This window comes from Equus przewalskii, chromosome 22 (genome assembly GCF_037783145.1).
Source record: "Equus przewalskii isolate Varuska chromosome 22, EquPr2, whole genome shotgun sequence".
Classification (NCBI taxonomy): Eukaryota; Metazoa; Chordata; class Mammalia; order Perissodactyla; family Equidae; genus Equus; species Equus przewalskii.
Window position 1 is genome coordinate 53939384 of NC_091852.1, and position 26228 is coordinate 53965611.

At 37.6% G+C, this 26228-nt stretch overlaps 1 protein-coding gene across 1 annotated transcript in view; it reads right to left on the minus strand.

Annotated features, from left to right (window-relative positions):
• Positions 1 to 621: 621 nt before the first annotated feature.
• Positions 622 to 26228, minus strand: part of MFSD14B (major facilitator superfamily domain containing 14B) — an 88565-nt gene continuing 62958 nt past the window's right edge. Inside the window, exons 4-12 of the mRNA XM_070590105.1 lie at positions 25182 to 25309; positions 23005 to 23119; positions 13105 to 13323; positions 11359 to 11472; positions 8306 to 8377; positions 6594 to 6706; positions 5013 to 5110; positions 3111 to 3253; positions 622 to 2410 (exon numbers count right to left, since the gene is read on the minus strand). Of these exons, the coding sequence (XP_070446206.1) occupies positions 2159 to 2410; positions 3111 to 3253; positions 5013 to 5110; positions 6594 to 6706; positions 8306 to 8377; positions 11359 to 11472; positions 13105 to 13323; positions 23005 to 23119; positions 25182 to 25309 (1254 nt within the window). The 3' untranslated portion in view covers positions 622 to 2158. The remainder of the gene's footprint in view (positions 2411 to 3110; positions 3254 to 5012; positions 5111 to 6593; positions 6707 to 8305; positions 8378 to 11358; positions 11473 to 13104; positions 13324 to 23004; positions 23120 to 25181; positions 25310 to 26228) is intronic.

Consider the following 26228-nt stretch of genomic DNA (forward strand, 5'->3'; position numbering starts at 1 on the left):
TACTCTCTGTCTCTATGAATTTGACTAGATATTTCATGTAACTGGAACCATACAGTATTTGTCCTTTTGTGACTAGCTTACTTCACTTAGCATAATATCTTCAATGTTCATCCATGTTGTAGCATGTGTCAGAATTTCCCTCCTTTCTAAGACTGAATAACATTGCATTGTGTGTATATACCATATTTTCTTTATCCATTCATCTAACAGTGGACATATAGGTTGTTTCTACCTTTTGGCTATTGTGGATAATGCTGCTAATAAACATGGGTATACAAATATGTTTATGTTGTTTTCTTTTTTTCTTAAAGATTGGCACCCAAGCTAACATCTGTTGCCGATCTTTTTTTTTTCCTTCTTCTTCTTCTCCCCAAAGCACCCCCAGCACATAGTTCTATATTCTAGTTGTGAGTTCTGTTGCTTTTTTAGAAAATAAAAAATAGTTATGGTCTGTGTTTGAAGGGAGATTTGGAAAGAAGTTTGTTAAAAGTCAAACTTCTTTGAAAACATACAAATCTTTTGCATTAGCTTAAGGATTAAGAACTTATTTTAGTTGGAAACTGCCCAAAAGAGAACCCAAAGATCAATGATACTATTTGCTTTAAAGAAATACAAAAGACATAAAAGTATCCATTGCAAATTTATTATGCATTAGGAAGCTTAACTTAAAAACCAACAGCATAGTAAAAAGATATGTTATCTCTGTTCATAGCAGAACAGGTTTCAAAATATATTTTCTTTTAAATGTATTCAGTCAGTACACAATCCTTTATAAAAGTTGTATATATTTTTTTCTGTCAACATCTTCATTACATTTATAAATACAAGATTTACACAGCACCCCATCAAAAAAAAATTTTAATTCCTTACAAATATCTACATATATTTCATACCTATAAAACTTTCAAAGGAGTGCTCTGTTAAAGATGGGCCCTAGTTAATGGTCCATTTACTGGTGCAGCAAAATACATATAAATCTGTAAAGTTTTCTTTGTCCATAAAACATCTCAAAAAATTAGCAAGACACTTACTGTGGATCTGGGCTTCCTAAACCATCATATTTTAAAAAGGAATTTGATGTGCATATTTCCATGAGATTCAAAAGTCAGATAAACAGACGGAAACAAAGACCGATTGAAAACAAATGCATATTACATAGCAGTTAAGGCAGGAGTGTGATGAATGAGAAAGCTTGAGAAGTAGGACATGGTAGAGGTGGAGATGAGCAAATAGTAATAACACATTACATAAGTCTGACTTGGATATAAACTCCACTGGTATCCAGTTACAACTCTTATCCTCACTTAGGAATGTTTACATTGTTGAAAACTTTCTTAGAAGCACCCTTCAATTTCTATGTTGCCACCAGAATGCTCGATGTGTGTTTTTCCTCTGTAAAATCACCTTGAATCTGACCAAGACACTAGGTCCAGGAATCTGAGTTGCTAGTTCTTCATGATTTAAATTTATAAGAATATTTTCCTTCATCTGGTAAAGGATTTCACTGATCAATATTATTAATTTCCAGAGGTGTATATGCTGAATTTTACTCTAGCCAAGAATAGGAAGTTGAGAGGAGAAAAGGAGAGTAAGATTAGGATTTTGTTTGACCTTTGAACAGAGGCAATAGATCCCTGATACTGAGTGACTCTTGGAGCAGCCACTCATAGACACCTGCAGGCTAAGCGGGCAGTCCAGACACAGAAAGGAAGAAAATAAAAAAGGATTCTCTACGACAAATCTTGCCAGAGATGGCAGTCCCACTACAGTCCTGCACCTCATACTGAAAAGGACATGGAAAGACTGCTGTCACTCTTACTCCAGTTATTAAAGGAAAGCCATCCTTTCTACCAGAGTTACGACTTTTTCTATTTGAGTTTCAAAGTTTGAATTCCAGATAACTTTGAGAGTTGCTATTATTTGCAGGAAAATATTTCAAATCTTAACTGGTTCTAATGTACAAACAGGAAGAAAAAGAATGGAAGAAAAGGAATAGGAGGAAGAGAAGGAAGGCAGAGGGATGGAGGGTGTCACTTCTCAAACTTGGCCCTGAAGGGTGCCACTAGCATCTCCCATCCAGCACCATGATGTCTCCATGTGGTGTGGCTCCCCCCGGCTCTCAGAGACAGCATCTGCAGAATCCTCCTTTCTGCTGAGTTTATAGCTCAGTGCACTGATTCCCAGGCTCCTCGAAGGAAGAGAGCTCCCAGATGCTGCTGTCTTGCAGCAGTGGCTCAATGTCCTCATCACTCCCCTGTTCTGGGGTGTTGGTCAGGGTGCCGCTGATGTTGTTGCTATGCTTTTGAATTCCACTGCCTTTGCTGTATTCAGGGATGAATAAGGCAACTAGAAAAGACATAAAAACTATACATGCCCCAAATAAAAACGGCGGGCCTGGGATGACAGCTTCCTGATGGGTGTGGGAAACAAACGGAGATCAAGAATTTGGTTAGTCTTTTCAACCCAAAATTAGTCATGGATGACCCAAAAAACCATGCCAGGAAAAAAAAAGAACCATTTTGTCATAAGCAAACACTTCATTAAGTGTCAAGGCAAATTCCAATAGAGCCTGTGTTTGGAATATGACAGAGGGCAGCTAATCACTGCTTTTTGCACCTCTTCTCAACAGCTTAACTAACCCTGTAAGCGACACGAGTTTATCTCTAATCCCATCCTGTGACCTGAGATCATGCACTCCATACACAAACATTAATTTCAGTTTTGTAAAGAAATCTACACTAAATACCACTTAGAAGGAGGGAAGAAATATCAAAGAAATAGTAGAAAAAGCACTCTAGCTCAATTTCTAGCTGGAATGTTAGGTCATTTCATATTTTATTTGCCCTGGGCTTCTCCAAGGGACAGCATTCTGATCAGAGTAATTGTGTAGGTGAAAATAGAATCTGAACAAAGATAAGACAAATCCTTTCCACAAGGTATTAAATCACTGAAACAATCCCTCTCCAGTCCCAAGAAGCACTGAACACAGCACTTACTACTGTCACATACAATATTAATATTATACAAATAACACTTTCCAAGTTTAAGGTCAGAAGATTTTGCTATAATCAGACACAATTGTTGTAAAACTAGACTTATCACCAAATTACCTGTAGGGCAGCATTGTTAGAGTTCAATTCCGGTTCCAACTCAGTCAGTTCCACATGGAACATGTAGAATATGAAGCCATACAGTGCTGGCCCCAGGCCATTACACAGTCCTCTTATTCCAGTTATGATCCCCTGGGCAACGCCTAAATCAGAACAAAGAGAAGGGAGCCAGTCTTCTCAGAAAAGCCTCTCGAGATTGGGGACTTAACGGTACTTTCTTACAAACTATGATGTATGTACTGATTCAGCTGCAACGAGTAGTCTGTGCTGAGGAAAGTAGATCAGGGACCTCACCCATCATATCTTCATTCATTGCACAAATGTTTTCTTGCTTTCATTATGTCCTTTTAATGCTGTCCTCACTCTCTGCCCTAAGATCTACAAGGAGATGAAATGACAGTGATGTTTCTGAAATCCCTTTGGGGATGAATTTCTCCCATAATAGCTAAATCTTCCTATAAACAGGGAATAATAAAATGAAAAAAACTTTAATATTCTCCATTTACAGGCAATTTCCACTTTTCTGTGGATTGAGATTTTCCTCCTCATTTAATGGTGCTTTTACAATAAAAATCTGCTCTTTGCCTCTGCAATTGCAGCCCTGCCCGCAGATGAGTCCACAGTAGTCCTGATGCTGTGTGCTCCTGGCACCTCTGGGCAGACTCCATCCCTCATGGTGACCTCTGTGTTGCATGTGCATCTCTCTACAGACCTGCACTGAAAACCTTAGAAGAGTCAATTTCTAGACATCTCTGGTTTCTAAGACAGCAGGTAAAAAATTAGCTTGAACCATATGAAATGGATGTTTTTTTAAGTCAAAAATGGTCAAATATAATTCAATCTAACACAATGTATTCTATTAATTTTGTCTGCTGACATTTAGAAAACATCTGTATTAATATATAAAAGCATAAAAAGAGCCAAAGAAAATTCATGTCCTGAAAGACAGGACAGTGTCTGTCAGACACCAAGGCAGTGCCCATCTCCACAGATGGCTCACGCCTTCACCCCAAACAACACCTCCCAAGGACGCACAGCTAGCGAAGTTACCATAGCCAGGGTGACACACAGAATCTGTGGTCCTCAAGTGACACTATTTAAAAATGGATATGAATAAGATGGCTAATTTCTGATATGGGAAAACAGATAGAATGAATAAACTCTCTTTTCCAATCTAATTTTTTATTGGAACTTTTTAAAGGGCTCTAAGATGTTTAAAACATTTTCCTTCTAAAATTCACTCCTTCCTGACTGTAAGTCTTAAGTCATCTTAAGAGACGGAGAAGGAAAAGGATCAATTCTGGAGGTGAGAACTGCCTGACAGGGAAGCCAGAGGCACCAGAAGGACGAAGTGGTAGAATGCTACTCTCCACATAGTTGTCTTAATTTTGTCTCTCACTCTGAATCTTATTATCAACAACTACATAGATTTATTTGTTCTTTATCCTCTCAAAGAATCATTTCCTAAATTAAGCTAATGGACTTTAAGTGATTCCAAATTAAAGAAATTTTAGTGATTAAATAAAGAATTCACTGCTTGACTAACTAGTCTATCATTATTTAACAGATATCTGTTAAAATATGATCAAAGTCTAGTTAATTCTGATGGTAACACACAAAAGAGGAGTCAAAACTGAAAAGAGAAAATGGATAGCTCTAGTGCTGATTCTTAGTACTCTGAACTGTTGAGTCTGGATTTTAACAATAGGAGTATAAGATCAAAGCAGAGAGGAAAACAGAATTTTCTTATTTGCCAAAGTAAATAGGTACGATTGTTGAGAAGGGACCACATGGTTGTCACCTCCTGCTCTGCTGACGTGGAGAGAGGCTCAGAGCTGCTCATACTTCTGACAGGTACATCTCAGCTGAAGGAAGAAAACAGTGAGGGGACAGTGACCTCACCTTGCTGATCTGACTCTGCATTCCGAGAGACAAGGGCACTGACTGCTGGAAACGTGATGCTGGACATGGCAGCCACGGTCCCTGCTGCCCACATCATCCTGCAATGACAGGACAGGCTGCGGTCAGGCAGTAGGCCAGCTCCAAGGAGCCTGCTGTTCAGAGTACAATCAGTGGCAAACGCACAAAATGCTTTCTGTTTTCTCGTGTAAGTTGTGTTTATTTTTCCCTCTTTAAAAATGGATTTTTTTTTTAACCCAGAAGGTTATACGTTACATTGTTAATACTGATCACTTCACAGGCTGGGAAAGTTTCTTTATTTTATTTTGAATAAAATAAAAATTTAAAAAATCTTTCAAAATCTGCTTTTTCCATATAAGCTCAGTGAAGTTCAAAACCGTTTCTTGTCTATAAATACCTTTTTCCCACCGATTTTCCACTTTTGTGTTTCTATTTCTCAAAGGCTCACCTTCACACTGCCCTCCTGCTGCTTAGTTTGATACCCCTCAACAAAGTGTCATGTGCCACCAATGCAAAAAACAGAGACTGAAGTTCAGGATGACATCCTGTAGACTTTCAAGGCTGCTTCCTTTAGACCTTTGTCCTTTTCTCAACGAAAGGGGTTTAAGTGTATGTCAGTATTAAGAGGAAAGTGAGACCCCAACTGGGCTTAAAACTTGCTTGGCCAGACTTCCTTGGGGATGGCTGACATGCACATATGCCCTTACTGAAAAAGAAAAACCCTTCAGCTCAACAAAATCTTTTTAACGTGGCATGAGTTTGACTGAATCAGCTACTGAACCAAAGTTCAGCACTTAGGACTAAAATCTTAAAGAACAAGAATAATTAACTACTGACCACTAAGCTGCTAAAGCATTTCTAGTTTCTCTAAATTATGTCAACCATCTGTGTACGCAAAATGAGGAACAATGCTAATATTTAAAATGGAGATATGAACTCTGGTATTTGGTAACCAGGCACATAAGGAAACTTGCCACATAACAAAACAGCACTTGAGATTCTTTTTACTTATTTGTATTCTATAGGGCTTATTTTGAGCTTCCTTCCTGTTTATGGGAATCTAATATGCTCTCAGTAATAACTGCCTCACAATACACATGATTTTGGAAGAGATTTTAGTGTTCATCTAACAAACGTTTTATGTTATAAAGATTATGTCACTATCTACAGTCACTGAGCTAATTATGGCAGTGAACTCTGCCATAATCAGTCATTTTTCCTCGTCTTTCTGTTTGGTTTTTGACTACATGTGATATGTCCCTAAAAACTGACAAATGTGTTTAAAAAGTAGACATAAAATTTTGGGGGGGTTGGAGGAGGAGGCACATTCAATTAGGTAACAACTCACTGAAAGCCTGCTGAGATGAAGGCAATCTTCACTAATAATACTAAATCACCGAGCTCCACCCTTCCTCAAATTAAGTCTAAACAGTTTTTGAAATGCAGAATACACCAAACCAGTAAAATAACCCTTGCTTGCTTCACATCACACTCAACGAACTTGAGCTCCTCTAAAAGATGCATCTGTCAGTTAGTTCACGAGAATCCAGGGGAGAGGCTTACCAGGCCTGAGATCCAAAACCGTACCAGGCTAACTGGAACATCTGGAAGCCTAAGCCAAGGAGGACGGTATTCTTATTCCCTAATGATCTCATTAAGATGGTAAGAAAGCCTGTCTGTAAAGCAAAGGAGACAATCCTGAGAAACCATGTGAACACACAGATTTAAGGCAAGCTCTCTGAGGGAAGCCCACTAATGATGACCAGGGACCTCTAAGGGCACACTGCCTGACCTCAGACTTTGAAGTCATGCAGAACTGATGCAGTTCTAAAGGGTAGAGCTTCAGGGGCTCCAGACTGACCTGGAGCTCGGGGCCTTCAGCCTCGTCTCCAGAAGATTGTTTGTCTGATGCTTTGCTAGCACTTCCCAAAAGATCATTCACCAGTTACCATGATTGAGAGGGACACGCCTCAGTCTCTTTGGAGAAACACCAATCACTTACCCACCAGTGAACAGCAAACCCCTGCTGAACATTTACAGAATATGTGGGATTTTGCTGGAGGTTAACAGTTTCACAAAGTTGGATTGACATAAATTTGATTTTAACAAACATATACTCAGCTAAAAAACTAGCTGAGATAGTCTGAAAAGGCACAGGATAAAAGATGAGTTTGTGCTAATTGACTAACCAGAGTTAATATAAAAAACAAACCAAAATCATGAGCAACTTGAAAGTTTAACATAGTTTACATTTGCTGATACAGTTCAACAAAAAATAAAAGGCCTTTGCCTTGACGCGTTACTATGATCTTGTCAATTCTAATTTTTGGGTAAACAGTTTCACAGCCGTCTCATTTCTTGAGAGTTATCACAGAAGAGTACTCCACTTGGGCTACCATGCTTTAGAGCAGCATGTAGCTGTTTCAGAGAAATAGCCTCTAGGCAGTCCCATATGATATGGTGAATGCACCTAAGCACATCAGTAAATTAAAGAACATATGCCCTACTTTTTGTCATCCTATATTTATATAGTCATGCACTGCAGAAGGACATTTCGGTCAATGAAGCGCACATATGATGGTTGTTCATAAGATCAGTACCACAAAGCCTAGGTATGCTGTAGTAGGCTATACCATCTAGGTTTGTTTAAGTACATTCTATGATGTTGGCATGACAAAATTGCCTAACAATGCATTTCTCAGACTGTATTCTCATCATTAAGCGACATACAACTGTAACAGATGGGGAAATGTTTAATGCTCTTTACTCAACACATATATTCTAATGCACTGATTTTCCACATTTCTTCAGTCCTGGCGATAGCAGGGGTTGAAACAGTTACTGATTTTCATTTCTGCTTTTCACTTCTACTTACTTTTCAACATTAAAATAATATGGAAATATTCTCCAGGTTAAGTTAATTTTGTACTATCTAGAGTCAGATTGTGGTTGGTAGCTGTAAAAGCAAATTTTTATTTGCTGATTGACCCAGTAGAGGTAACAACAAGTATTCTAAAAAGTACTGAAAGGTTGTACTAAAGTCCTCCTAAATCACAACCTCAACATTCTATTTAAAATGGAATGGTTCTATGGACCATATGCAAGTTAGTTTACTGGGTCTGATATTGTTTGAGATGTTACCATGGCAGGGGAGGAGGGGGGCTGAGGTGGGGGTGCTGGGAACCTCCATGAACATTCTTTGCAGCTTCCAGTGAATCTACAGTTATTTCAGAACAAGTGTTAAAAAAACAGGGAATGGGTAAAACGACACTCACCTGAGCCACAATAGACAGAATTCCTACCATAGCTATGAATGCTGCAATTTTAACAGATCCAAAACCTATGACCTGTGGAAATGGAAAGAAAACTCTTTCGTAATACAGATATTATAAATATAATATGTGTTATGTTCTATTAAAGCCATAGGATAAAATAGCTGAGTTCATAAAACCTTGACAACAGCAAATTAAGGCAGTGCTGAAAGCTGAACCCATTTAACCAGTAATTTATATCTAAACATGATATAAGAAATCATTACAAGCAGGTACAACTTAATTTAACTTTTAAGGTAATATTTTCTATTATAGGTCTACCTATTATTTCCTATCCCTCTGCATCCCCAACTCATCAATACACAAATATAACATTATCAAGTATTAGAGAGAACATGAAGAAAATGATTTGACTTTTGAGACTGCCAATACAGAATTTGCTTACTAGCAAAGTCAGTAGCTCTCAACTTTGGCTGCACATTAAAATCATGTGGACAACGGAGAAGGTGGGGAAAGGGGAGAGAGAAGAGGGGAGCAATGAGATGCTAGAATCCAGTTGAGACCAATTAAAGCAGACTCTCTGGACCCAGGCACAGGTATGTTTTAAAAAGCTTCCATGGTGACTCTAATGATCAGCCCAAGTTAGCTGGCAATGATTTCTAAGCCTTTTAACCTTAACAGCAGCTCTGAAATGCCTAAAACTTTTAAGTTTTAAATATCAAGTTTTTAAAAAGTTAAATTATTTTGACCTCTATTGAACTTCTATAAAATTCAGAAAAAGGACTTAAAAATTACTGTATGCATTCTTCTCATTTCATAAATGACTGTCTTGCTTCAAGTCACACAACTAGCTAATAAAAGAACTAGAGCTTAACCTCTGGTTCCCAAATGAGTGCTGCTGACATTAACAATGTTCTATTACTTTCTAATCAAATGCAATTTTTAAAAAAAAATTAGAACCTGAAAATGTAGCTTTAGGAATTATTTCTCAGCCTATATTTATAAATATATACACACACATATATATCTATGTATGTACGTATTTTAAATAGTTTTATTGAGATAGAATTTAAATATCATACAATTCATCATTTTAAGTGTACAATCCAATGGTTAGTATATTCAAAGTGTTGGGTAACCACCACCACAATCCATTTTAGAAGATCTCATCACTCCTCAAAGAAACATGGACCTTATTAGGAGTCCCATTCCCCCACCTACCCCTCTGTTCAGCCAGTCATCTACTTCCCCTCTCTATGGATTTGTTTATTCCAAGCATTTCATATAAAGGGAATCATACAATATATGATCCTAACTTCTTTCACTTAGCATAATGTTTCCAAAGTTCACCCATGTTGTAGGATGCATCAGTGCTTCACTGCTTTTTATTGCTAAATAATAACATTCCACTGTATGGCTATACCACATTTATTGATCCATTTCATCAGTTGATAGAAATCTGGGCAGTCTCTACTTTTTGGCTATAATAAATAATAATTTGGGTAAAAGTTTCTGTGTAGACATGTTTTCATTTTTCTTGGCTATATACCTAAGAATAGATCTGCTGGGAACACTATGCTGAACACCTTGAAGAACTGCCAGACTCTTTTCCACAGTGGCTACACCATTTTACATTCCCGCAGGGACGTATGAGGGACTCCCATTTCTCTATATCCTTGTCTTTTTGATTACAGGCACCTGAGCAGGTGGGAAGTGGTCTCTCATTGTTTTGAGTTGCATTTCCTTGATGGCTAATGATGCTAAGCATCTTTTCATGTGCTTATTGGCCATTGTATATCTTCCTTGGAGAAATTATCTATTCAAAATCCTCTGCCTATTTTTTCACTTGGGTTGTCTTCTTGCTGTTGAATTATAAGAGTTCTCTCTATATATACTGGACACAAGTTCCTCACCATATATATAATTTACAAATATCAAATGCAATTTTAACTAAAATGTGTGTGTTAACCTCTCTTAAAAGCGAGCACAAATAGAAAATAACAGAATGCTTCTGATTTTTCATAATTGGTGGTGGTGGCATAAGTATACGTATAGAAAAAAGGGTAAAAAAGGAAAATATTCAGTTGTTTATCATCCATGCAAAGGGATAAGATTTTTCACTTTCTTCCTTGAGTTTTCTCATTTTTCCTATATTATTTTCTACATTAAATGCATATTTAATTATAAATGCATATATAATTTTCTACATTAAACACACTACCTCACCACGCTTCCCTTTAAATCTCCAGCATCCACCCACCCAAAATGAGCCAAACCAACATAGAGCTGCTTGAAAAAATGTTTTACTTCTATGCCACCATATAAAATATTACAGTCTTATATTTTTAGGACAACTCTAAGGATGGCAAGTTTAACAAGTTTATTTAAAAATATCTCCAGAAATACAGAAATTTATCTTGGGAGGAGGCTTGCCCTTCCAAAGTGGAGTAAACCATTAGGAGAAGGACTTCCAGTGAAATCAGTAAAAGACCAAGGCAGGATTGCAATGGAAGGCAACTCAAGTCTCAGCAATCCAGAGACCTGAAACAACAGTCGGAAAAAGGAACTTTCTTTTAATTGCCTTAAGTCAATTGCCTTTTGGGGGACAAAGTAAAGCGTAAATTTTTAAAGAGAGAAAAAATCAGAGGAGAGAAAAGATTATCTTGATTATTGTTTGCGAGCCACCTTAGAGTTTACAGTGGTCTTGAGCTCTGGCCTACCAAAGATGGCTTAGCAGGCTGGCTGTGTTCAGACTCAGGGCAGGGCATTTCTGAAATAAACTTTACCTCTCTGTGAAATTTAATGGATATTATTAAAGATTTAAAATATTATGATAAATCCTGTTTCTGCTAATTCTCATTCTGTATATTTTTTCCACAGTAAACATCTTACTAAATTTTAAAGCATCACTGAATTAAAGGTTTCCTGACTACTAACTGTATGTCAGCACCTACATTTGCAACCAGAAGCAAAAATACACCTTTTTTCTCTACACTGTTTTCTCCCAACCTTTGATTTTCCTCTTGTTCAAAAGCTACTAGGCATCTACTACTCACCTGCCTGAGATAGAGAAAAAAACTTGAATACTGTCCAGCTTCAGGAAGATATGAAAGAAACACAGTGATGCAGATTAGTAAGACGGTAGAATCTTTCCCAACTTTCTTCAGTGACTAGGAATAAGCAGAATGAGAAACACATAAAAAGCAAATACACACTAATGTCACTGCTATTCTGGGACATTGGCTTCACTGTTTTGATGTATTAAGGTGGATAACAAAAATTGAATGGATAAAAGGACGTGAACCTTAATATTAAATCTATTTTCATCTGTCTATGGAAGTTCTAATTTCAGAGGTATGTATTTCAAATATTACAGGCTTTTTTTTTTTTTTTTAAAAAAAACACTTGCTCATCTCTGTTAATAATACTGGTTCACATCCTGAAACAGTCTATGAACAGATCCTGAAAAACACTGCTCCAGATACCTTTTAAGAATATCTCATCTTTCTCTTTCATTCATAATATAACTCCTTTAAAGCCATAAACAGTATGGGGTTTTCATTACACGCAAATTCAGTCTATTCTTTACAACGTTAATATTCAACTTGGCTGTAAAACTGGTAGACAAATAAGTAGGTCCCAGCCATGGGGTCAGTAACAAGATTCTCTGACTAGTAACTTTTTAAATGTTACAATTTTGTCCAAAATTCTTTCTTACATTCCTTTCTATACAGGATCATTGAGGAGACCAAAAAGTGCATCATTTCTAAGGAGTAGAGAGTGCTGCAGAGCATTCTAGTCACCATAACTGTAACCTTATTTTAACTAACAGCAAAAGCAGCTGTCTATTGAGACCTTGCTACATTAGTCCACACCTTGTAGACTAGTTAATTTACATATAATCACTGTAACCCTCACAACAGCCCTGAAAAGGAAGCCACAGTCGTTCCCATCACAGAGGAGTTTCCCTGTCTGACCCACTGCTGGGTTCACACCTGGTTTCCTTCTCCAAGCACCTCCTTCTAGATGTCTGACATCATGCACCAACAGAATGGGCAGGGCCCCCAGGTCGTGCCCTGGGGGGGCTTTTTAGAAAAGAATTTCTAAGTTAGTTTTCCTATTATATGTATTTTTCCTAAAAGGTAGACTTGGGGGGAAAAAGCAAAAATCAAATCTCTGATTATTTTTTCCCCGTACAAATTTTCTTAGGAACAAGTGCAAACCAGATAAGGTGGGAGAAGGGGAGAGAAGATTCTTCTTCTCAGTACTTTTTCTAGTTGTTAATGGGATCCTCCTCATGCAAAAAAATAAATTATAGAAAACAATCCATGCAATCTGTAAAAATATAAGTTCAAAGCCTCTGGTCAAAGTGGATGTACACTAAGAATTTAGAAAATAACTACTTTAGTCAGACCAAATGCATTTATCCTTTCTGAATTTAAGTAAATGAAAACAGTCACTTCAAACAGCCACTTTCATTTATTTTGTCAAAGAAAAAGGATGAAAACAACCATGCAAAAAGAAAACAAAAACAACCCAACTTCCTTCTCAAACCCTTTATCAGGGATTAACTGGACATGTTTCTCTTTTCCCTTATGATAACCACATGCTTGACTTAAGAAGTATCAATTCTGTATATTTCTTGGTACATAGACTACCTCAGTCTCTCACTTGCAATTAAATTTTTTCTATTTTTACTGGAGAAAGAAACGGATCAACAACTGCTGGGATGCCTGAAGTGTTCTTTTGTTTGCACGGCTTAGAAAGATATTTAGGAAAGTAAGTGTTTTGTTTTTATTTACCACAAAAGGGTCTGCTTGTTTCCAAGAAATCTGAGCTCCCCAAGAGAGCGGTCTCATTTTCTCCGGCAAAGACTCTGGAACAGCCAATAAGATAAAGCAGATGTCCAGAAGAGCGACCACTGTGGCCACTAGCACAACGAGGTTGTCTCCATAACTGGCTGAGAGGTATGCTCCAATGGCCGGGCTGCTGACCAGACTGGCTGCAAAGGTGGCTGAGACCTGTGGAAAAGCACATTCTCACCAAGGGTCCCATCTACTGCAGGTGCACACCTACAAAAGCACACTCTCACTTAGTCCCACCTGTTGCAGGGGCACACCTATGTTCACGTTCTCACCCAGGGTCCTACAGGTGCATACCTACAGCCATCTTTCCCTGGCTTTAAACAAGACAAAAGGAATGTGTTGCACATAAATTTTAAGAATGAAAGAATTAAAATAATTGTGTTTTAAGAATTTGTTCACAAACTATTAGCCAATTGGAGATATCCTGGAAAGCTGTAAGAGTGAAAAATGATGATCTTATTAGAAATAAAAATTGTGTGTCCCCATAAATAAAACACATGCACTTTAGTTTTCTTTAATTGAGGAATGGGGATGTGAGGAGAAAGGTAAGAAAAAAATTTCTGCAGGGCTGATGACAAAATCTACAAACCAATGAGGGACTACACTTGATTTCATCTTCCAAAAACATGTACTGTTTCACCATTTTATTATTTGGTAATCATTTCATTAGCTCTGAGAAGGGGAAAAAAAAAATCCCTGATATTCTTAGAAAGAGAAAAAGCTATAACAATAAATCCAAAAGATTTGTTGAGAGATGTCAACACTTTTTAAGTTCCCTGGGCTGTGGATTTCTGTCATGCTGTCACCCCCAACCTCCATCTAATACTAGAGACCACAGAGCCAACTGATCACACTTCCAAGCTGAATCCAGGGCTCCTAGGCGCTAGGGGAGCACTGATGCAGGGTCCTCTGGTGCTAACAGTGACGATCTCGTATCTGCACAAAATGAGTCATTCATTCATAAAAGAGTTTTCCATTATCTTAATCTTCATCATATTTAAAAAAAATTATTTTATTGAGATCATAATGGTTTATAACATTGTGAAATTTCAGGTATACATTATTATTTATCAGCTTCTGTATAGACTGCATTGTGCTTACCACCAATAGTCTAATTTTTATCCCCTTTATGTGCCCCTTTAACCCTTTTACCCACCCCCAAGCCCTTCCCCTCTGTAACCACTAATCTGTTCTCTCTGTGCATGAGTTTATCTTCTACAGATGAGTGAAATCATAGTGGTTGTCTTTCTCTTTCTGGCTTATTTCACTTACCATAATACCCTAAAGGTCCAACCATGTTGTTGCAAATGGGATGATTTTGTCTTTTTTTATGGCTGAGTAGTATTCCATTGTATATATATACATATATATACACATCTTCTTTATCCAATGATCACATGATGGGCGCTTGGGTTGCTTCCACATCTTGGCTATTGTGAATAACGCTGCAGTGAACACAGAGGTGAATAGGTCTCTTCGTATTGTTGATTTCAAGTTCTTTGGATAAATACCCAGTAGTGGGAAAGCTGGATCATATGGCATTTCTATTTTTAATCTTTTGAGAAATCTCCATACTGTTTTCCGCAGTGGCTGCACGAGTTTGCATTCCCACCAGCAATGTATGAGGGTTCCCTTTTCTCCACATCCCCTCCAACATTTATTATTTTTTGTCTTGGTAATTATAGCCATTCTGACCAGTGTAAGGTGATATCTCATTGTAGTTTTGATTTGCATTTGCCTAATGACTAGCGATGTTGAACATCTTTACATGTAACTGTTGGTCATCTGTATATCTTCTTTGGAAAAATGTCTGTTCATATCCTCTGCCCATTTTTTGATCAAGTTTTTTGCTGTTCAGTTGTGTGAGTTCTTTATATATTCTGGAGATTAACCCCTTGTTGGATATATGACTTGAAAATATTTTCTCCCAGTTGGTGGGTTGTCTTTTCATTTTGTTCCTGGTTTCCTTTGCCTTGCAGAAACTCTTTAGTGTGATGTAGTCCCATGTGTTAATTTTCTCTTTTGTTGCCCTTGCCTGAGCGGACATGGTATTCGAAAAGATGCCTCTAAGACTGATGTCAAAGAGTGTACTGCTTATATTTTCTTCTAGGAGTTTTATGGTTTCAGGTCTTACAGTCAAGTCTTTAATCCATTTTGAGTTAATTTTTGTGTATGGCAAAAGATAATGGTCTACTTTCATTCTTCTGCATGTGGCCGTCCAGCTTTCCCAACACCATTTATTGAGGAGACTTTCTTTTCTCCATTGTATGTTCTTGGCTCCTTTGTTGACGATTAACTGTCCATAGATGTGTGGTTTTATTTCTGGGTTTTCAATTCTGTTCCATTGATCTGTGTATCTATTTTTGTGCCAGTACCATGCTGTTTTGATTACTACAGCTTTGTGGTATATTTTGAAGTCAGGGATTGTGATGCCTCCAGTTTTGTTCTTTTTTCTCAGATTGCTTTGACTATTTGAGGTCTTTTGTTGTTCATATAAATTTTAGGATTCTTTGTTCTATTTCTGTAAAGAATGTCATTGGGATTCTGATTGGGATTGCATTGAATCTGTAGATTGCTTTAGGTAGTATGGACATTTTAACTGTATTTATTCTTCCAATCCATGTGCATGGGATCTCTTTCCTTTTTTTCTTTTTAAAGATTTTATTTTTCCTTTTTCTCCCCAAAGCCCCCAGGTACATACTTGTGTATTTTCAGTTGTGGGTCCTTCCAGTTGTGGCATGTGGGATGCCGCTTCAGCATGGCCTGACGAGCCGTGCCATGTCTGCATCCAGAATTCGAACTGGCGAAACCCTGGGCCACCGCAGTGGAGCACGTGAACTTAACTACTCAGCCACAGGGCCAGCCCCTTTCCATTTTTTTATGTCATCTTGGATTTCTTTCAATAATGTCTTACAGTTTTCAGTGTATAGATCTTTCACCTCCTTGGTTAAATTTCTTCCTAGATCGTTTTATTCTTTTGTTACAATTGTAAATGGGACTGTATTCCTGAGTTCTCTTTCTGCTAGTTCCTTAGTAGAGTATAGAAATGCAACAAATTTTTGTAAGTTGATTTTGTACCCTGCAACGTTGCTGTAATTGTTGATCATTTCTAATAGTTTTCTGATGGATTCTTTAGGGTTTTCTACATGTAAAATCATGTCATCTGCAAACAGGGAGAGTTTCACTTCTTCCTTTACAATTTGGACACCATTTCTTTCTTTTTCTTGCCTAATTGCTCTGGCCAAACCTCCAGTACTATGTTGAATAAGAGTGGTGAGAGTGGACACCTTTGTCTTGTTCCTGTTCTCAGAAGGATGGCTTTCAGTTTTCACTGTGAGTATGATGTTGGCTGTGATATCGAACCTGAAGTGAGTTCGCTCACCCACTGCGCAGCAAGCCAATCTCTGACACTGGGTGTAGTGGAAAAAAATAGGAATTTTACTATTGCACAGTGCTGGGCAAGGACAGAGGGCAGCTAATGCTGAAATCCCAAACTCCCCAAAAAAGCTAAAAGGAAGGGTTTTTATTTGGGGTTTTAGGTGGCGTAGGGGGAGCATATGGCCTTTCTGGTCGGAGCCTTCCCACCAGTCTGTCTTTGGCCTTGAGACTACTTGCAGAGAAGAGGGAGCCTGTGACCTTGCTGGTCAGCAGCTTTCCCAACAGCCTGTATCTCTTTGTGGGGAGCAGATAATGAATCCAGATGCTTGTCCTTGGCAGTCTGTCTCCATGGAGGATAGTGGATTCTGGAGCTAGGAAGCCAGGGAGTAAGCAGGGAATGAGTGTTTTGGTTTTAACCCCATAGATGCTGGGTTTAATGTAGGGAGACTGATATCAGGGTTGGTATCAGCTATGGGTTTGTCATATACGGCCTTTATGTTATGGTACTTTCCTTCTATACCCATTTTATAGAGAGTTTTATCATAAATGGATGTTGGATCTTGTCAAATGCTTTCTCTCCATCTATTGAGATAATCATGTGATTTTTATTCCTCATTTTGTTAATGTGGTGCATCACACTGATTGATTTGCAGATGCTGAACCATCCCTGTGTCCCTGGTATAAATCCCACTTGATCATGATGTATGATCCTTTTAATGTATTGTTGTATTTGGTTTGCCAATATTTTGTTGAGCATTTTTGCATCTATGTTCATCAGCAATACTGGCCTATAGTTTTCTTTCTTTGTGTTGTCCTTGTCTGGTATTGGTATCGGGGTGATGTTGGCCTCAGAATGAGTTAGGAAGCATTCCATCTTCTTCAATTTTTTTGTAATATGTCGAGAAGGAGACGTATTAAATCCTCTTTAAATGTTTGGTAGAATTCTCCAGAGAAGCCATCTATTCCTGGAATTTGGTTTTGGGGGAGGTTTTTGATTATGTTTCAATCTCTTTACTTGTGATTGGTCTATTCAGACTCTCGGTTTCTTCTTGGTTCAGTTTTAGGAGGTTGTATGAGTCTAAGAATTAATCCATTTCTTCTGGGTTATCCAATTTGCAGGCATACAGTTTTTCATAGTATTCTCTTATAATCCTTTGTATTTCTGTGTTATCCATTGTAATTTCTCCTCTTTCATTTCTAGTTTTATTTATCTGAATCTTTTCTCTCTCTTTCTTAGTGAGTCTGGCTAAGAGTTTGTCGATTTTTTTTATCTTCTCAAAGAACCAGCTCTTAAGTTTCACTGATCCTTTCCACTGTTTTTTTTACTCTCTATTTCATTTATTTCTGCTCTAATTTTTATTATTTCCCTCCTTCTGCTGACTTTGGGCTTTGTCTGTTCTTCTTTTTCTAGTTCTGTTAGGTGTAGTTTAAAATTACGTATGTGAGATTTTTCTTGTTTGTTGAGGTGGGCCTGTCTTGCTATGAATTTCCCTCTGAAAACCACTTTTGCTGGATCCCATAAGAGTTGGTATGTTGCATTTTCATTTGTGTCCAGGTATTTTTAACTTCTCCTTTGATTTCTTCATTGATCCAAATTGTTCAGAACACTGTTTAGTGTCCACATATTTGTGACTTTCCCAGTTTTTTTTCTTACAGCTGATTTCTAATTTCATAGCATTGTGGTCTTAAAAGACGTTTGATATGATTTCAATCTTCTTAAATTTATTGAGGCTTGCCTTGTTTCCCAACACATAGTCAATCTTTGAGAATGTTCCATGTGTACTTGACAATAATGTGTATTCTGCTGTTTTTGGATGAAATATTTTATATATATCTATTAAGTCCATCTGTTCTAGTTTTTCATTTAATTCCACGATTTCCTAGTTGACTTTCTGTCTGGATGATCTATCCATTGATGTAAGTGGGTTGTTGAGGTCCCCTACTATTATTGTGTTGCTGGTAATTTCTCTCTTTAGGTCTGTTAATAGTTGCTTTATGTACTTTGGTGCTCCTGCGTTAGGTGCATATGTATTCATAAATATTATGTCTTCTTGGTGGAACGTTCCTTATATCATCATATACTGCCCCTCTTTGTCTCTCATTGTCTTTTTTATCTCGAAGTCTGCTTTGTCTGATATAAGTATGGCAACACCTGCTTTCTTTTGCTTGCCATTAGCGTGGAGTATCGTCTTCCATCCCTTTACTCGGAGCCTGCGTTTGTCTTTAGAGCAGAGATGTGTTTCCTGGAGGCAGAATATTGTTGGGTCTTGTTTTTTAATCCATCCAGCCACTCTGTGTCTTTTGATTGGAGAATTTGATCCACTTACATTTAGAGTAATTATTGATATATGAGGGCTTAATACTGCCATTTTATCTCTTGTTTTCTGTTTTTTCTTGTTTTCTCTGGTTTCTATGGTTTCTCTTCCTTTGTGTTTCTGTCACTTCAGTTTGGTGGTTTTCTGTGGAGGTTTTCTCAATTTTCTTCTTTTTTATGAATTGTGGCTCTGCTCTGATTTTTTGTTTAGTGGTTACTGTGAGGTTTGTATAAAAGATCTTGTAGATGAGATAGTCCATTTTCTGACAGCCTCTTACCTCCATTAGTCTAAGCAGGTTCCACCCCTTTCCTCTTCCCCATCTAAGTTATTGTTCTCACAAATTATTGTTTTGTGTTGTGAGTGTGTGATTAAAATGAAGTATTTATAGTTACTTTTGATGCTTTCCTTCCCTTTATCTTTAATGTTATAAAGTGTTTGCTAACCTGTTCTGATAGAGAGCTGCAGTTTTTTGATTGTGTCTATCTCTTTGATCAAGACTTTGTAAACCTTTTCCCTTCTGTTTCAGGTATGAGGGCATTCTTGATCATCTTTGTAGGGGGGCTCTTGTAGCAATGAACTCCCTCAGCTTTTGTTTATTTGGGAAAGTTTTTTTTTCTCCATCATATCTGAAGGATAGTTTCCTTGGATAGAGTTTTCTTGGCTGAAAGTCTTTGTCTTTCATTATTTTTGAATGTATCATTCCACTCTCTCTTAGTCTGTAAGGTTTTTGCTGACAAGTCTGCTGAAAGCCTGATAGGGGTTCCTTTGCAGATTATTCTCTTCTGCTTGCTGCCCTTAATATTTTTTCTTTGTCATTGACTTTTGCCAGTTTTACTACTCTATGCCTCAGAGAAGGTCTTTTTACATTGATGAAATTAGGAGTTCTATTAGCTTCATGTACTTGTAAGTCCAGATCCTTCCCCAGGTTTGGGAAGTTCTCAGCTATTATTTTTTGAACAGGCTCTCTGCTCTTTTTTTCCACTCTTCTCCTTCTTGAATACCCATAATCCTTATGTTGCATTTGCTACTTGAGTCAGATATTTCTTGGAGAATTTCTTCATTTTTTCTTTTAGTCTTAGTTCTCTCTCCTCCTCCACCTAAAGCATTTCTACATTTCTGCCTCTAAATTGCTAATTCTGTCCTGCATAATGTCAGCTCTGTTTTTTAAGGTTTCTAGATTGTTTTTTATTTCATTCATTGTGTTCTTCATCTCCAATATTTATGGGTTTTTTTTTAAGATTGGCACCTGAGCTAATATCTGTTGCCAATCTTCTTTTCTTTTTTCTTTTCCTTTTTCTTCTCCCTAAAATCCCCCAATAGATAGTTGTATATTCTGGTTGTAGGTCCTTCTAGTTGTGCCATGTGGGACGACGCCTCAGCATGGCTTGACGAACAGTGACATATCCACATATCCACAGCCAGGATCTGAACCAGCAAAATCCTGGGCCGCCGAAGCAGAGCATGCAAACTTAACTAGTTGGCCACAGGGCTGGCCCTGGTTTTTTTAGAGGTTCAATCTCTTTTGCAAAAAATTCCTTCTGCTCATTAATTTTATTCCTGAGCTCACTGAACTGTCTTTCTGAGTTTTCTTGTAACTCGTCAAGTTTCTTTATGATAAGTATTTTGAATTCTCTGTCATTTAGATCGTAAATTTCTGTGACTTCAGGATTGGTTTCTGGAGACTTATAATTTTCCTTCTGATCTGGAGTGTTAATGTATTTTTTCATGGTGTTTGATGAAGTGAACCTTGGCCGCTGCATAGCGGTAGGATCTGGTTGCAGATTCCACCTGCCTCTTTAGCAGGGGATTGGGGAGAGCCATGGAACTATGTTTTCTGAAGTTGTGCTGATAGGGCTTGTCTATCACTATTGCTTGGTGGGTCACCGACACAGGTGCAGGCATCCTGGTGTGAATCTGCTGCTCTGACTGACTGGCCAAGCTGATGCACCAGGTGGGAGGGGATGGGTGCTTTCTCTTGCATGTGCAAGTCTGCACTGCACTCACTGGTGGCCTGCCTGGGCTGCTGGGCTTGGTAGGGGCATCCATGCAGTGGCTGATCTGCCTCCTCACCACCTTTTTGTATGTAAATTGAGAAGATACTCTACTACTCAATGTACAAATAAAGAAACAGCAATAGAAAGTTAAACAACTACCTTAAATTCACATAATGAGCAAGAACTTAAAGCCATTTCCAATCTCTCAAATTAATCTTTCCAACAAAAATGTACAGTCAGACCTAGAGCTGCTAAATTTCAGCTGAAATTGCTTTTATAATCCCACAGCATTCCAAGTATAAAGAATCTAAAGATCATGGCATGTACAAAAGAAAGCACTCAATCATTTATTTCATTATTCATCAAAAAGACATTTCTAATTCTCCTATCATAACTGCCTTCTAACCAACTGGACATTTTCCAAGATAAAAATTGTTCAATAACTCAAAATTTGGTCATTAAGAACAATGGAATTAAATTATTATCTACATAACAATGGTTTAATATATAAGAATACATTTGATACATGAGTTTTGAATAAAAATGGCTGCCTTTTACTAAACACCATTCCCCCAAATTTAGAGAGGATACAATAGCTCTTTCAGATGTAAAGGACAAAGAAAGACTGACTATGAGATGAATGCTCATTAATAAAAGATGTACTCCAAACCATGGTATACTTTTAAATTCATCCTTCCCATACATGTGACGCTCCCTGCAACACTGCTCTGAGGAAGAAGTGCTCTGAGTATTTTCTGGTATTTCCATAATTTAAACATTTGTGAACTGACATGGAGAAAACTTGAAATTAGCAAAGGCAGAAATCTTGATGAAATCTTTAAGTCTTGCAAAACAGAGGAAGAAATGAGTATTATTATTTACAAATCTATGTATGCAGAGCCAAAAGCCTCATAACTGACTTAGATGGCACAGCAGGGCAGATGCTCTCAGACAGAGGGGCAGGCCCACCCCCTCCTCCTAACACAGCCCAATTCAGTTAGGCCCTTCAGTGCTCAGGATTCCCTCCTCCCAACTCTCTCTCTACTACTGCCCACCTATAATACCCTAATCTTCCTCTCTCCATTTCCTATACAGTACATGGAAGCAGGTATAGCACCTGGGAGATCAATTTAGTTTCCTAAAGCATGCAAAAAGTAACACATTATTATATACATATGTAGCAATAGTGAGAAATAATAGGAATTTAGTGGGAAAATCTCTGCTATTAAACTATATAATAGGGACTATTCTAGGAGCCAATTTAATCATGTGGAATACGAAAATTAAAGTATCTGGGATCTATGATCTCAACAAATGCTATACAAAATGTTGTGTCTTTCTTAAAACTTAAAGTAGCCTACTTGCTTAGTGTGCATATTTATCTAAACCCCTCTTTCACTTAACGCTCAACATGATGTCTCTGGTGAACAAACCCAAAGGATGACTTCCCCACAACAATCACTCAATGAATGTTGACTGACTTAATATGACTACTGATTGCCATGTCTCTGAAAGAATTACCATTTTCTTGGTTTACTGGAGGGGTTTCAGTAAGGAACGTGTGCATATTCTATATATTCTTTAACATATCTCAAAATGTTCCTAAGAACCTCAGCTAAACTGGATTGACAATCCTGTAATGAATTGGCAAATAAATCCTCCAAAAGGTTCACATATTGAACACATGCACACACATGCTCACATGCCATCTTTCCCCCCTTGAACCACTTGAGTAGCTCTCAGAGACATGGCAGTCTGACTTAAAGGGCTTCAGTCTACCATCTTCTATGGGTACTTCTTCTCCTACATAACCACAATGCCATTGCCATGCATGGAAAACTTAGAGATGATTGCCTAATACTCAATTATCCAAAAAGGGGTCTCCTATAACTTTTGTTATGCATTCCTGCCAATCTTCCAACTCTAAAAACAATAATAAATTACTAGCAATTTCTATCTTGCCTTTTTTAAAAATAGCAAATATCTTTGCTATTTTTAACTTTTTGTAAGTTTCCCTTTTTATTTCAATTGCTTTAGATTTTCTTTTATGTATGTCAATATTTACAACATTTAAAAATCTCATTTTCCTGTGAATTTTTAATAGAATGTTAATTATTTCTCTGGCTAAAAAACATACTCTATTATCTTACCCATCCATAAGCAGTACTTCGCTCATGCTCCTGAGTGACATCAGCTACATAGGCAAATATCACAGAGAACGTGACCGAGAAGACTCCCGATACAGAAATCATAGCAAAATACCACCTATAATAAAAAGATTATTTTAATTACCCAGGAGAGAGGTAAAGAGCCAAAGAGATACAATGTAAACATTATAAACCAAGAAATAAAAAAAATACATGAATACGTATATTTCAAGATATAAAGGACAACTAATAAAATTATAATCAAGATGGGGAGGAAGAAGTAGAAACATATTAATTCTGCCACTGCTCAAAGAGCGTCAGTATGTGCAATTTAAAAAATGAATGAATAAGGGGATTAAGTTATAGTTTTAAAGGTAGCCAACAGCAGAGAAATAAAAACGTTCTAAATTCCCTAGCTTTAGCCAAAGAAAAGACTTGTATAGAAAATGACTTTATTTTATTTATTTATTTTTTTTGAGGAAGATTAGCCCTGAGCTAACATCTGCCGCCCATCCTCCTCTTTTTGTTGAGGAAGTCTGGCCCTGAGCTAAGATCCGTGCCCATCTTCCTCCACTTTATATGTGGGACGCCTGCCACAGCATAGCTTGCCAAGTGGTGCCATGCCTGCACCTGGGATCCGAACCAGCGAACACTGGGCCACCCAAGTGGAATGTGTGAACTTAACTGTTGAGCTACTGAGCTGGCCCAGAAAATGACTTTAAAATGGCTACACAAAAGCAGAAAGCGTAGCAAAAAATATTAATGTAATTAAGACCAAAATTTCTATCATATGCACAGATGCTTTAAAAAAATCCAGTTAAAATACTGGTAACAGAATCTCATAAAACAAAAAGTAGGGTTTACCCCAGAATATAAGGATGTTTCAATATTAGAAAATCTATTAATACAATTCATCCAAGTAATAGATCTAAGGAGAAAAATCAAATGATCTCTATTGATGCAAAAAGTCATCTAATAAAATTTTACATCCAATCTTGATTTTAAAAAAGAAAATCTCTGGATAAAATATGAGTAAGTATTTTTCAACCCAAAAGCTAGCTTAACACTTAATGATGAAACATTATGACGTTTCCTTTATATAAACAATCATCACTTTTATTGAACATTATTCATTGGTCAATACAAATAGCAAACACAGCACCATGAAAACTGGAAGGGAAAAGGTAAAATCATTTAAAGATCTAAAGAAAAAAACTTTAAGGTATTGAGAGGACATTAAAGAAGCCCTAATTCATTGGAAAAGCATGACTTGTTGTTAGACAGAAAGACTCAATACCAAAAAAGTATTTTAGAAAAACTCATCATCTGGTAGAAAATAAAATGATCCATTATGGGTACCCAACAAATTTAGAATGTGACAACTGTTGACATAAAATAAAATGCCGACATCAAATGAGGATATTTTTATATAAGCCAAAAAAAAAGAAAATCTACTATTTGCATTTAAAAATCAAAAAATCAAAAACAAAAACAAATCCCTTCCATTTTAAGGTGTGTTCTTCACATGGGAAGAGTATCTCAGCAACAGGAATTTTGGCCAATATCATCCTCTGGACCATAGAAAAACAACTGAGTTACAGCTTAGGAGCAAATTCCAACCTATCTTTGGTAACTAAATAGACTTGGTTACATGCTAAATATTCTCTATTTATCATGAAAAAATGAAATCAAATTAAAATTCACATCATGATTTAGAATAGACTATTGGTCTTACTACAGGATACACAAAAGTGACTCCTGCCTATTGATATAAACTATGCTGTCGGCATCCCAGAGCAATGAGCTGACAAAAACAGCACATTTGCAAAGTCAACTGAGCCACAGTGGTGCGCAAAGGGAGTAGAGATCGTCAGCCCCCTCCCAGGACCCAATCTTGTAACTGACCTCATGGCAACAGCAGTTGCCCTTAAAGACATCTTGTATTTCTATTTCTTTACCTAAGTAACTTATCTTTGACTTAATTCTATGATGTCTTCATTTCCCCATTTATAAAATGGGCATATAGACAACTGCCCAAACTGGCTTTCAGTATTACCAAAGAGATCAAATGAAAACACAGGTACAACTGCTTCAAAATGGTTAAGAAGTGCTCTGCAGATGTATTTTAAATATGTGACCCAAAACAGTCAGTCATGATGGTGGAAGGCCGAGCCACTCACCACGGGCTGATCCTCATCAGTGGAATTGGGAAGCAGGTGAAGAAGACAGTGCCAAGGAGAAAGGGCTTCCTCCCCAATGCATCAGACAGAGCGCCTATGAGTGGCGCACTCAGAAAAGACAGCAGGCCCTGGAGAAGAAAATAGAAGCAAAGGTCAGATTTATAATGTGATCCTCCAATTACTTGTAATTTTTGTTTTCTAAATGCCCCAATTCATTTTACCAGCCCCCAAACAGAATAATAACAGAGACACTGCAACTTGAGCAACAGTATTGAGGCTAAGAGGAAGCAAAAAACAGAACACCACACACATGCAAAGGAAGTAAAGAAACACATTTACTGCTTCCCCACTATTTGCCAGTTACTCCGCTGGCTGGTCACTTTCACATCACTGTTTGATCTCATGGCTCAGTGGCCACAGGTCTGCCCCTCAGACCCTGCTGGTACCATAGTCCTCACGTCACATGCTCTGTCTACACACACGGCCACCACTGCCTACATTATGGACAGTTTTCCAATCTCTTTATTCTGAGCTCTGTATCTACAGCCAAATGGACTTTTCTACTTGGACATTTAACATGCACACTGTTCTCTGTAAACCTGACCAAACGCCCATACTTCCCACCTTAGCTAAGAAGCCATGCAAAGCTTTTTCCTCCATCCCTCCCCTCCCCAAGGTGATTTTTCCAGACTATTCTCTCTTAATGACTACTCTCTATCCATTTGCTGCTGTAACACACTTCAGCATTTCTTGTCTAGATTAAATAAAACCATCTCCTCACTGGTCCCTGACCTGGGTCCTCCCTTCCTCCAATATGTCCTCCACATACCCCCAAGAGCAACCTTGATGAGCTGCGAACCTCAGCTCTTTGATCCTTTCTCTAAAATCTTGCAATGGTCTCCACTGTGCAGTTTAAATTCTTCAGCAGGTATTTATGGGTGAAATAATGAGTGAACTTTGCTTTTAAATATGACAGATAAACACAAGTGGGGGAAAACTGGGTTGACTCAGACAGGACTGGGAAAATGTTGATAAATAATGAAACTG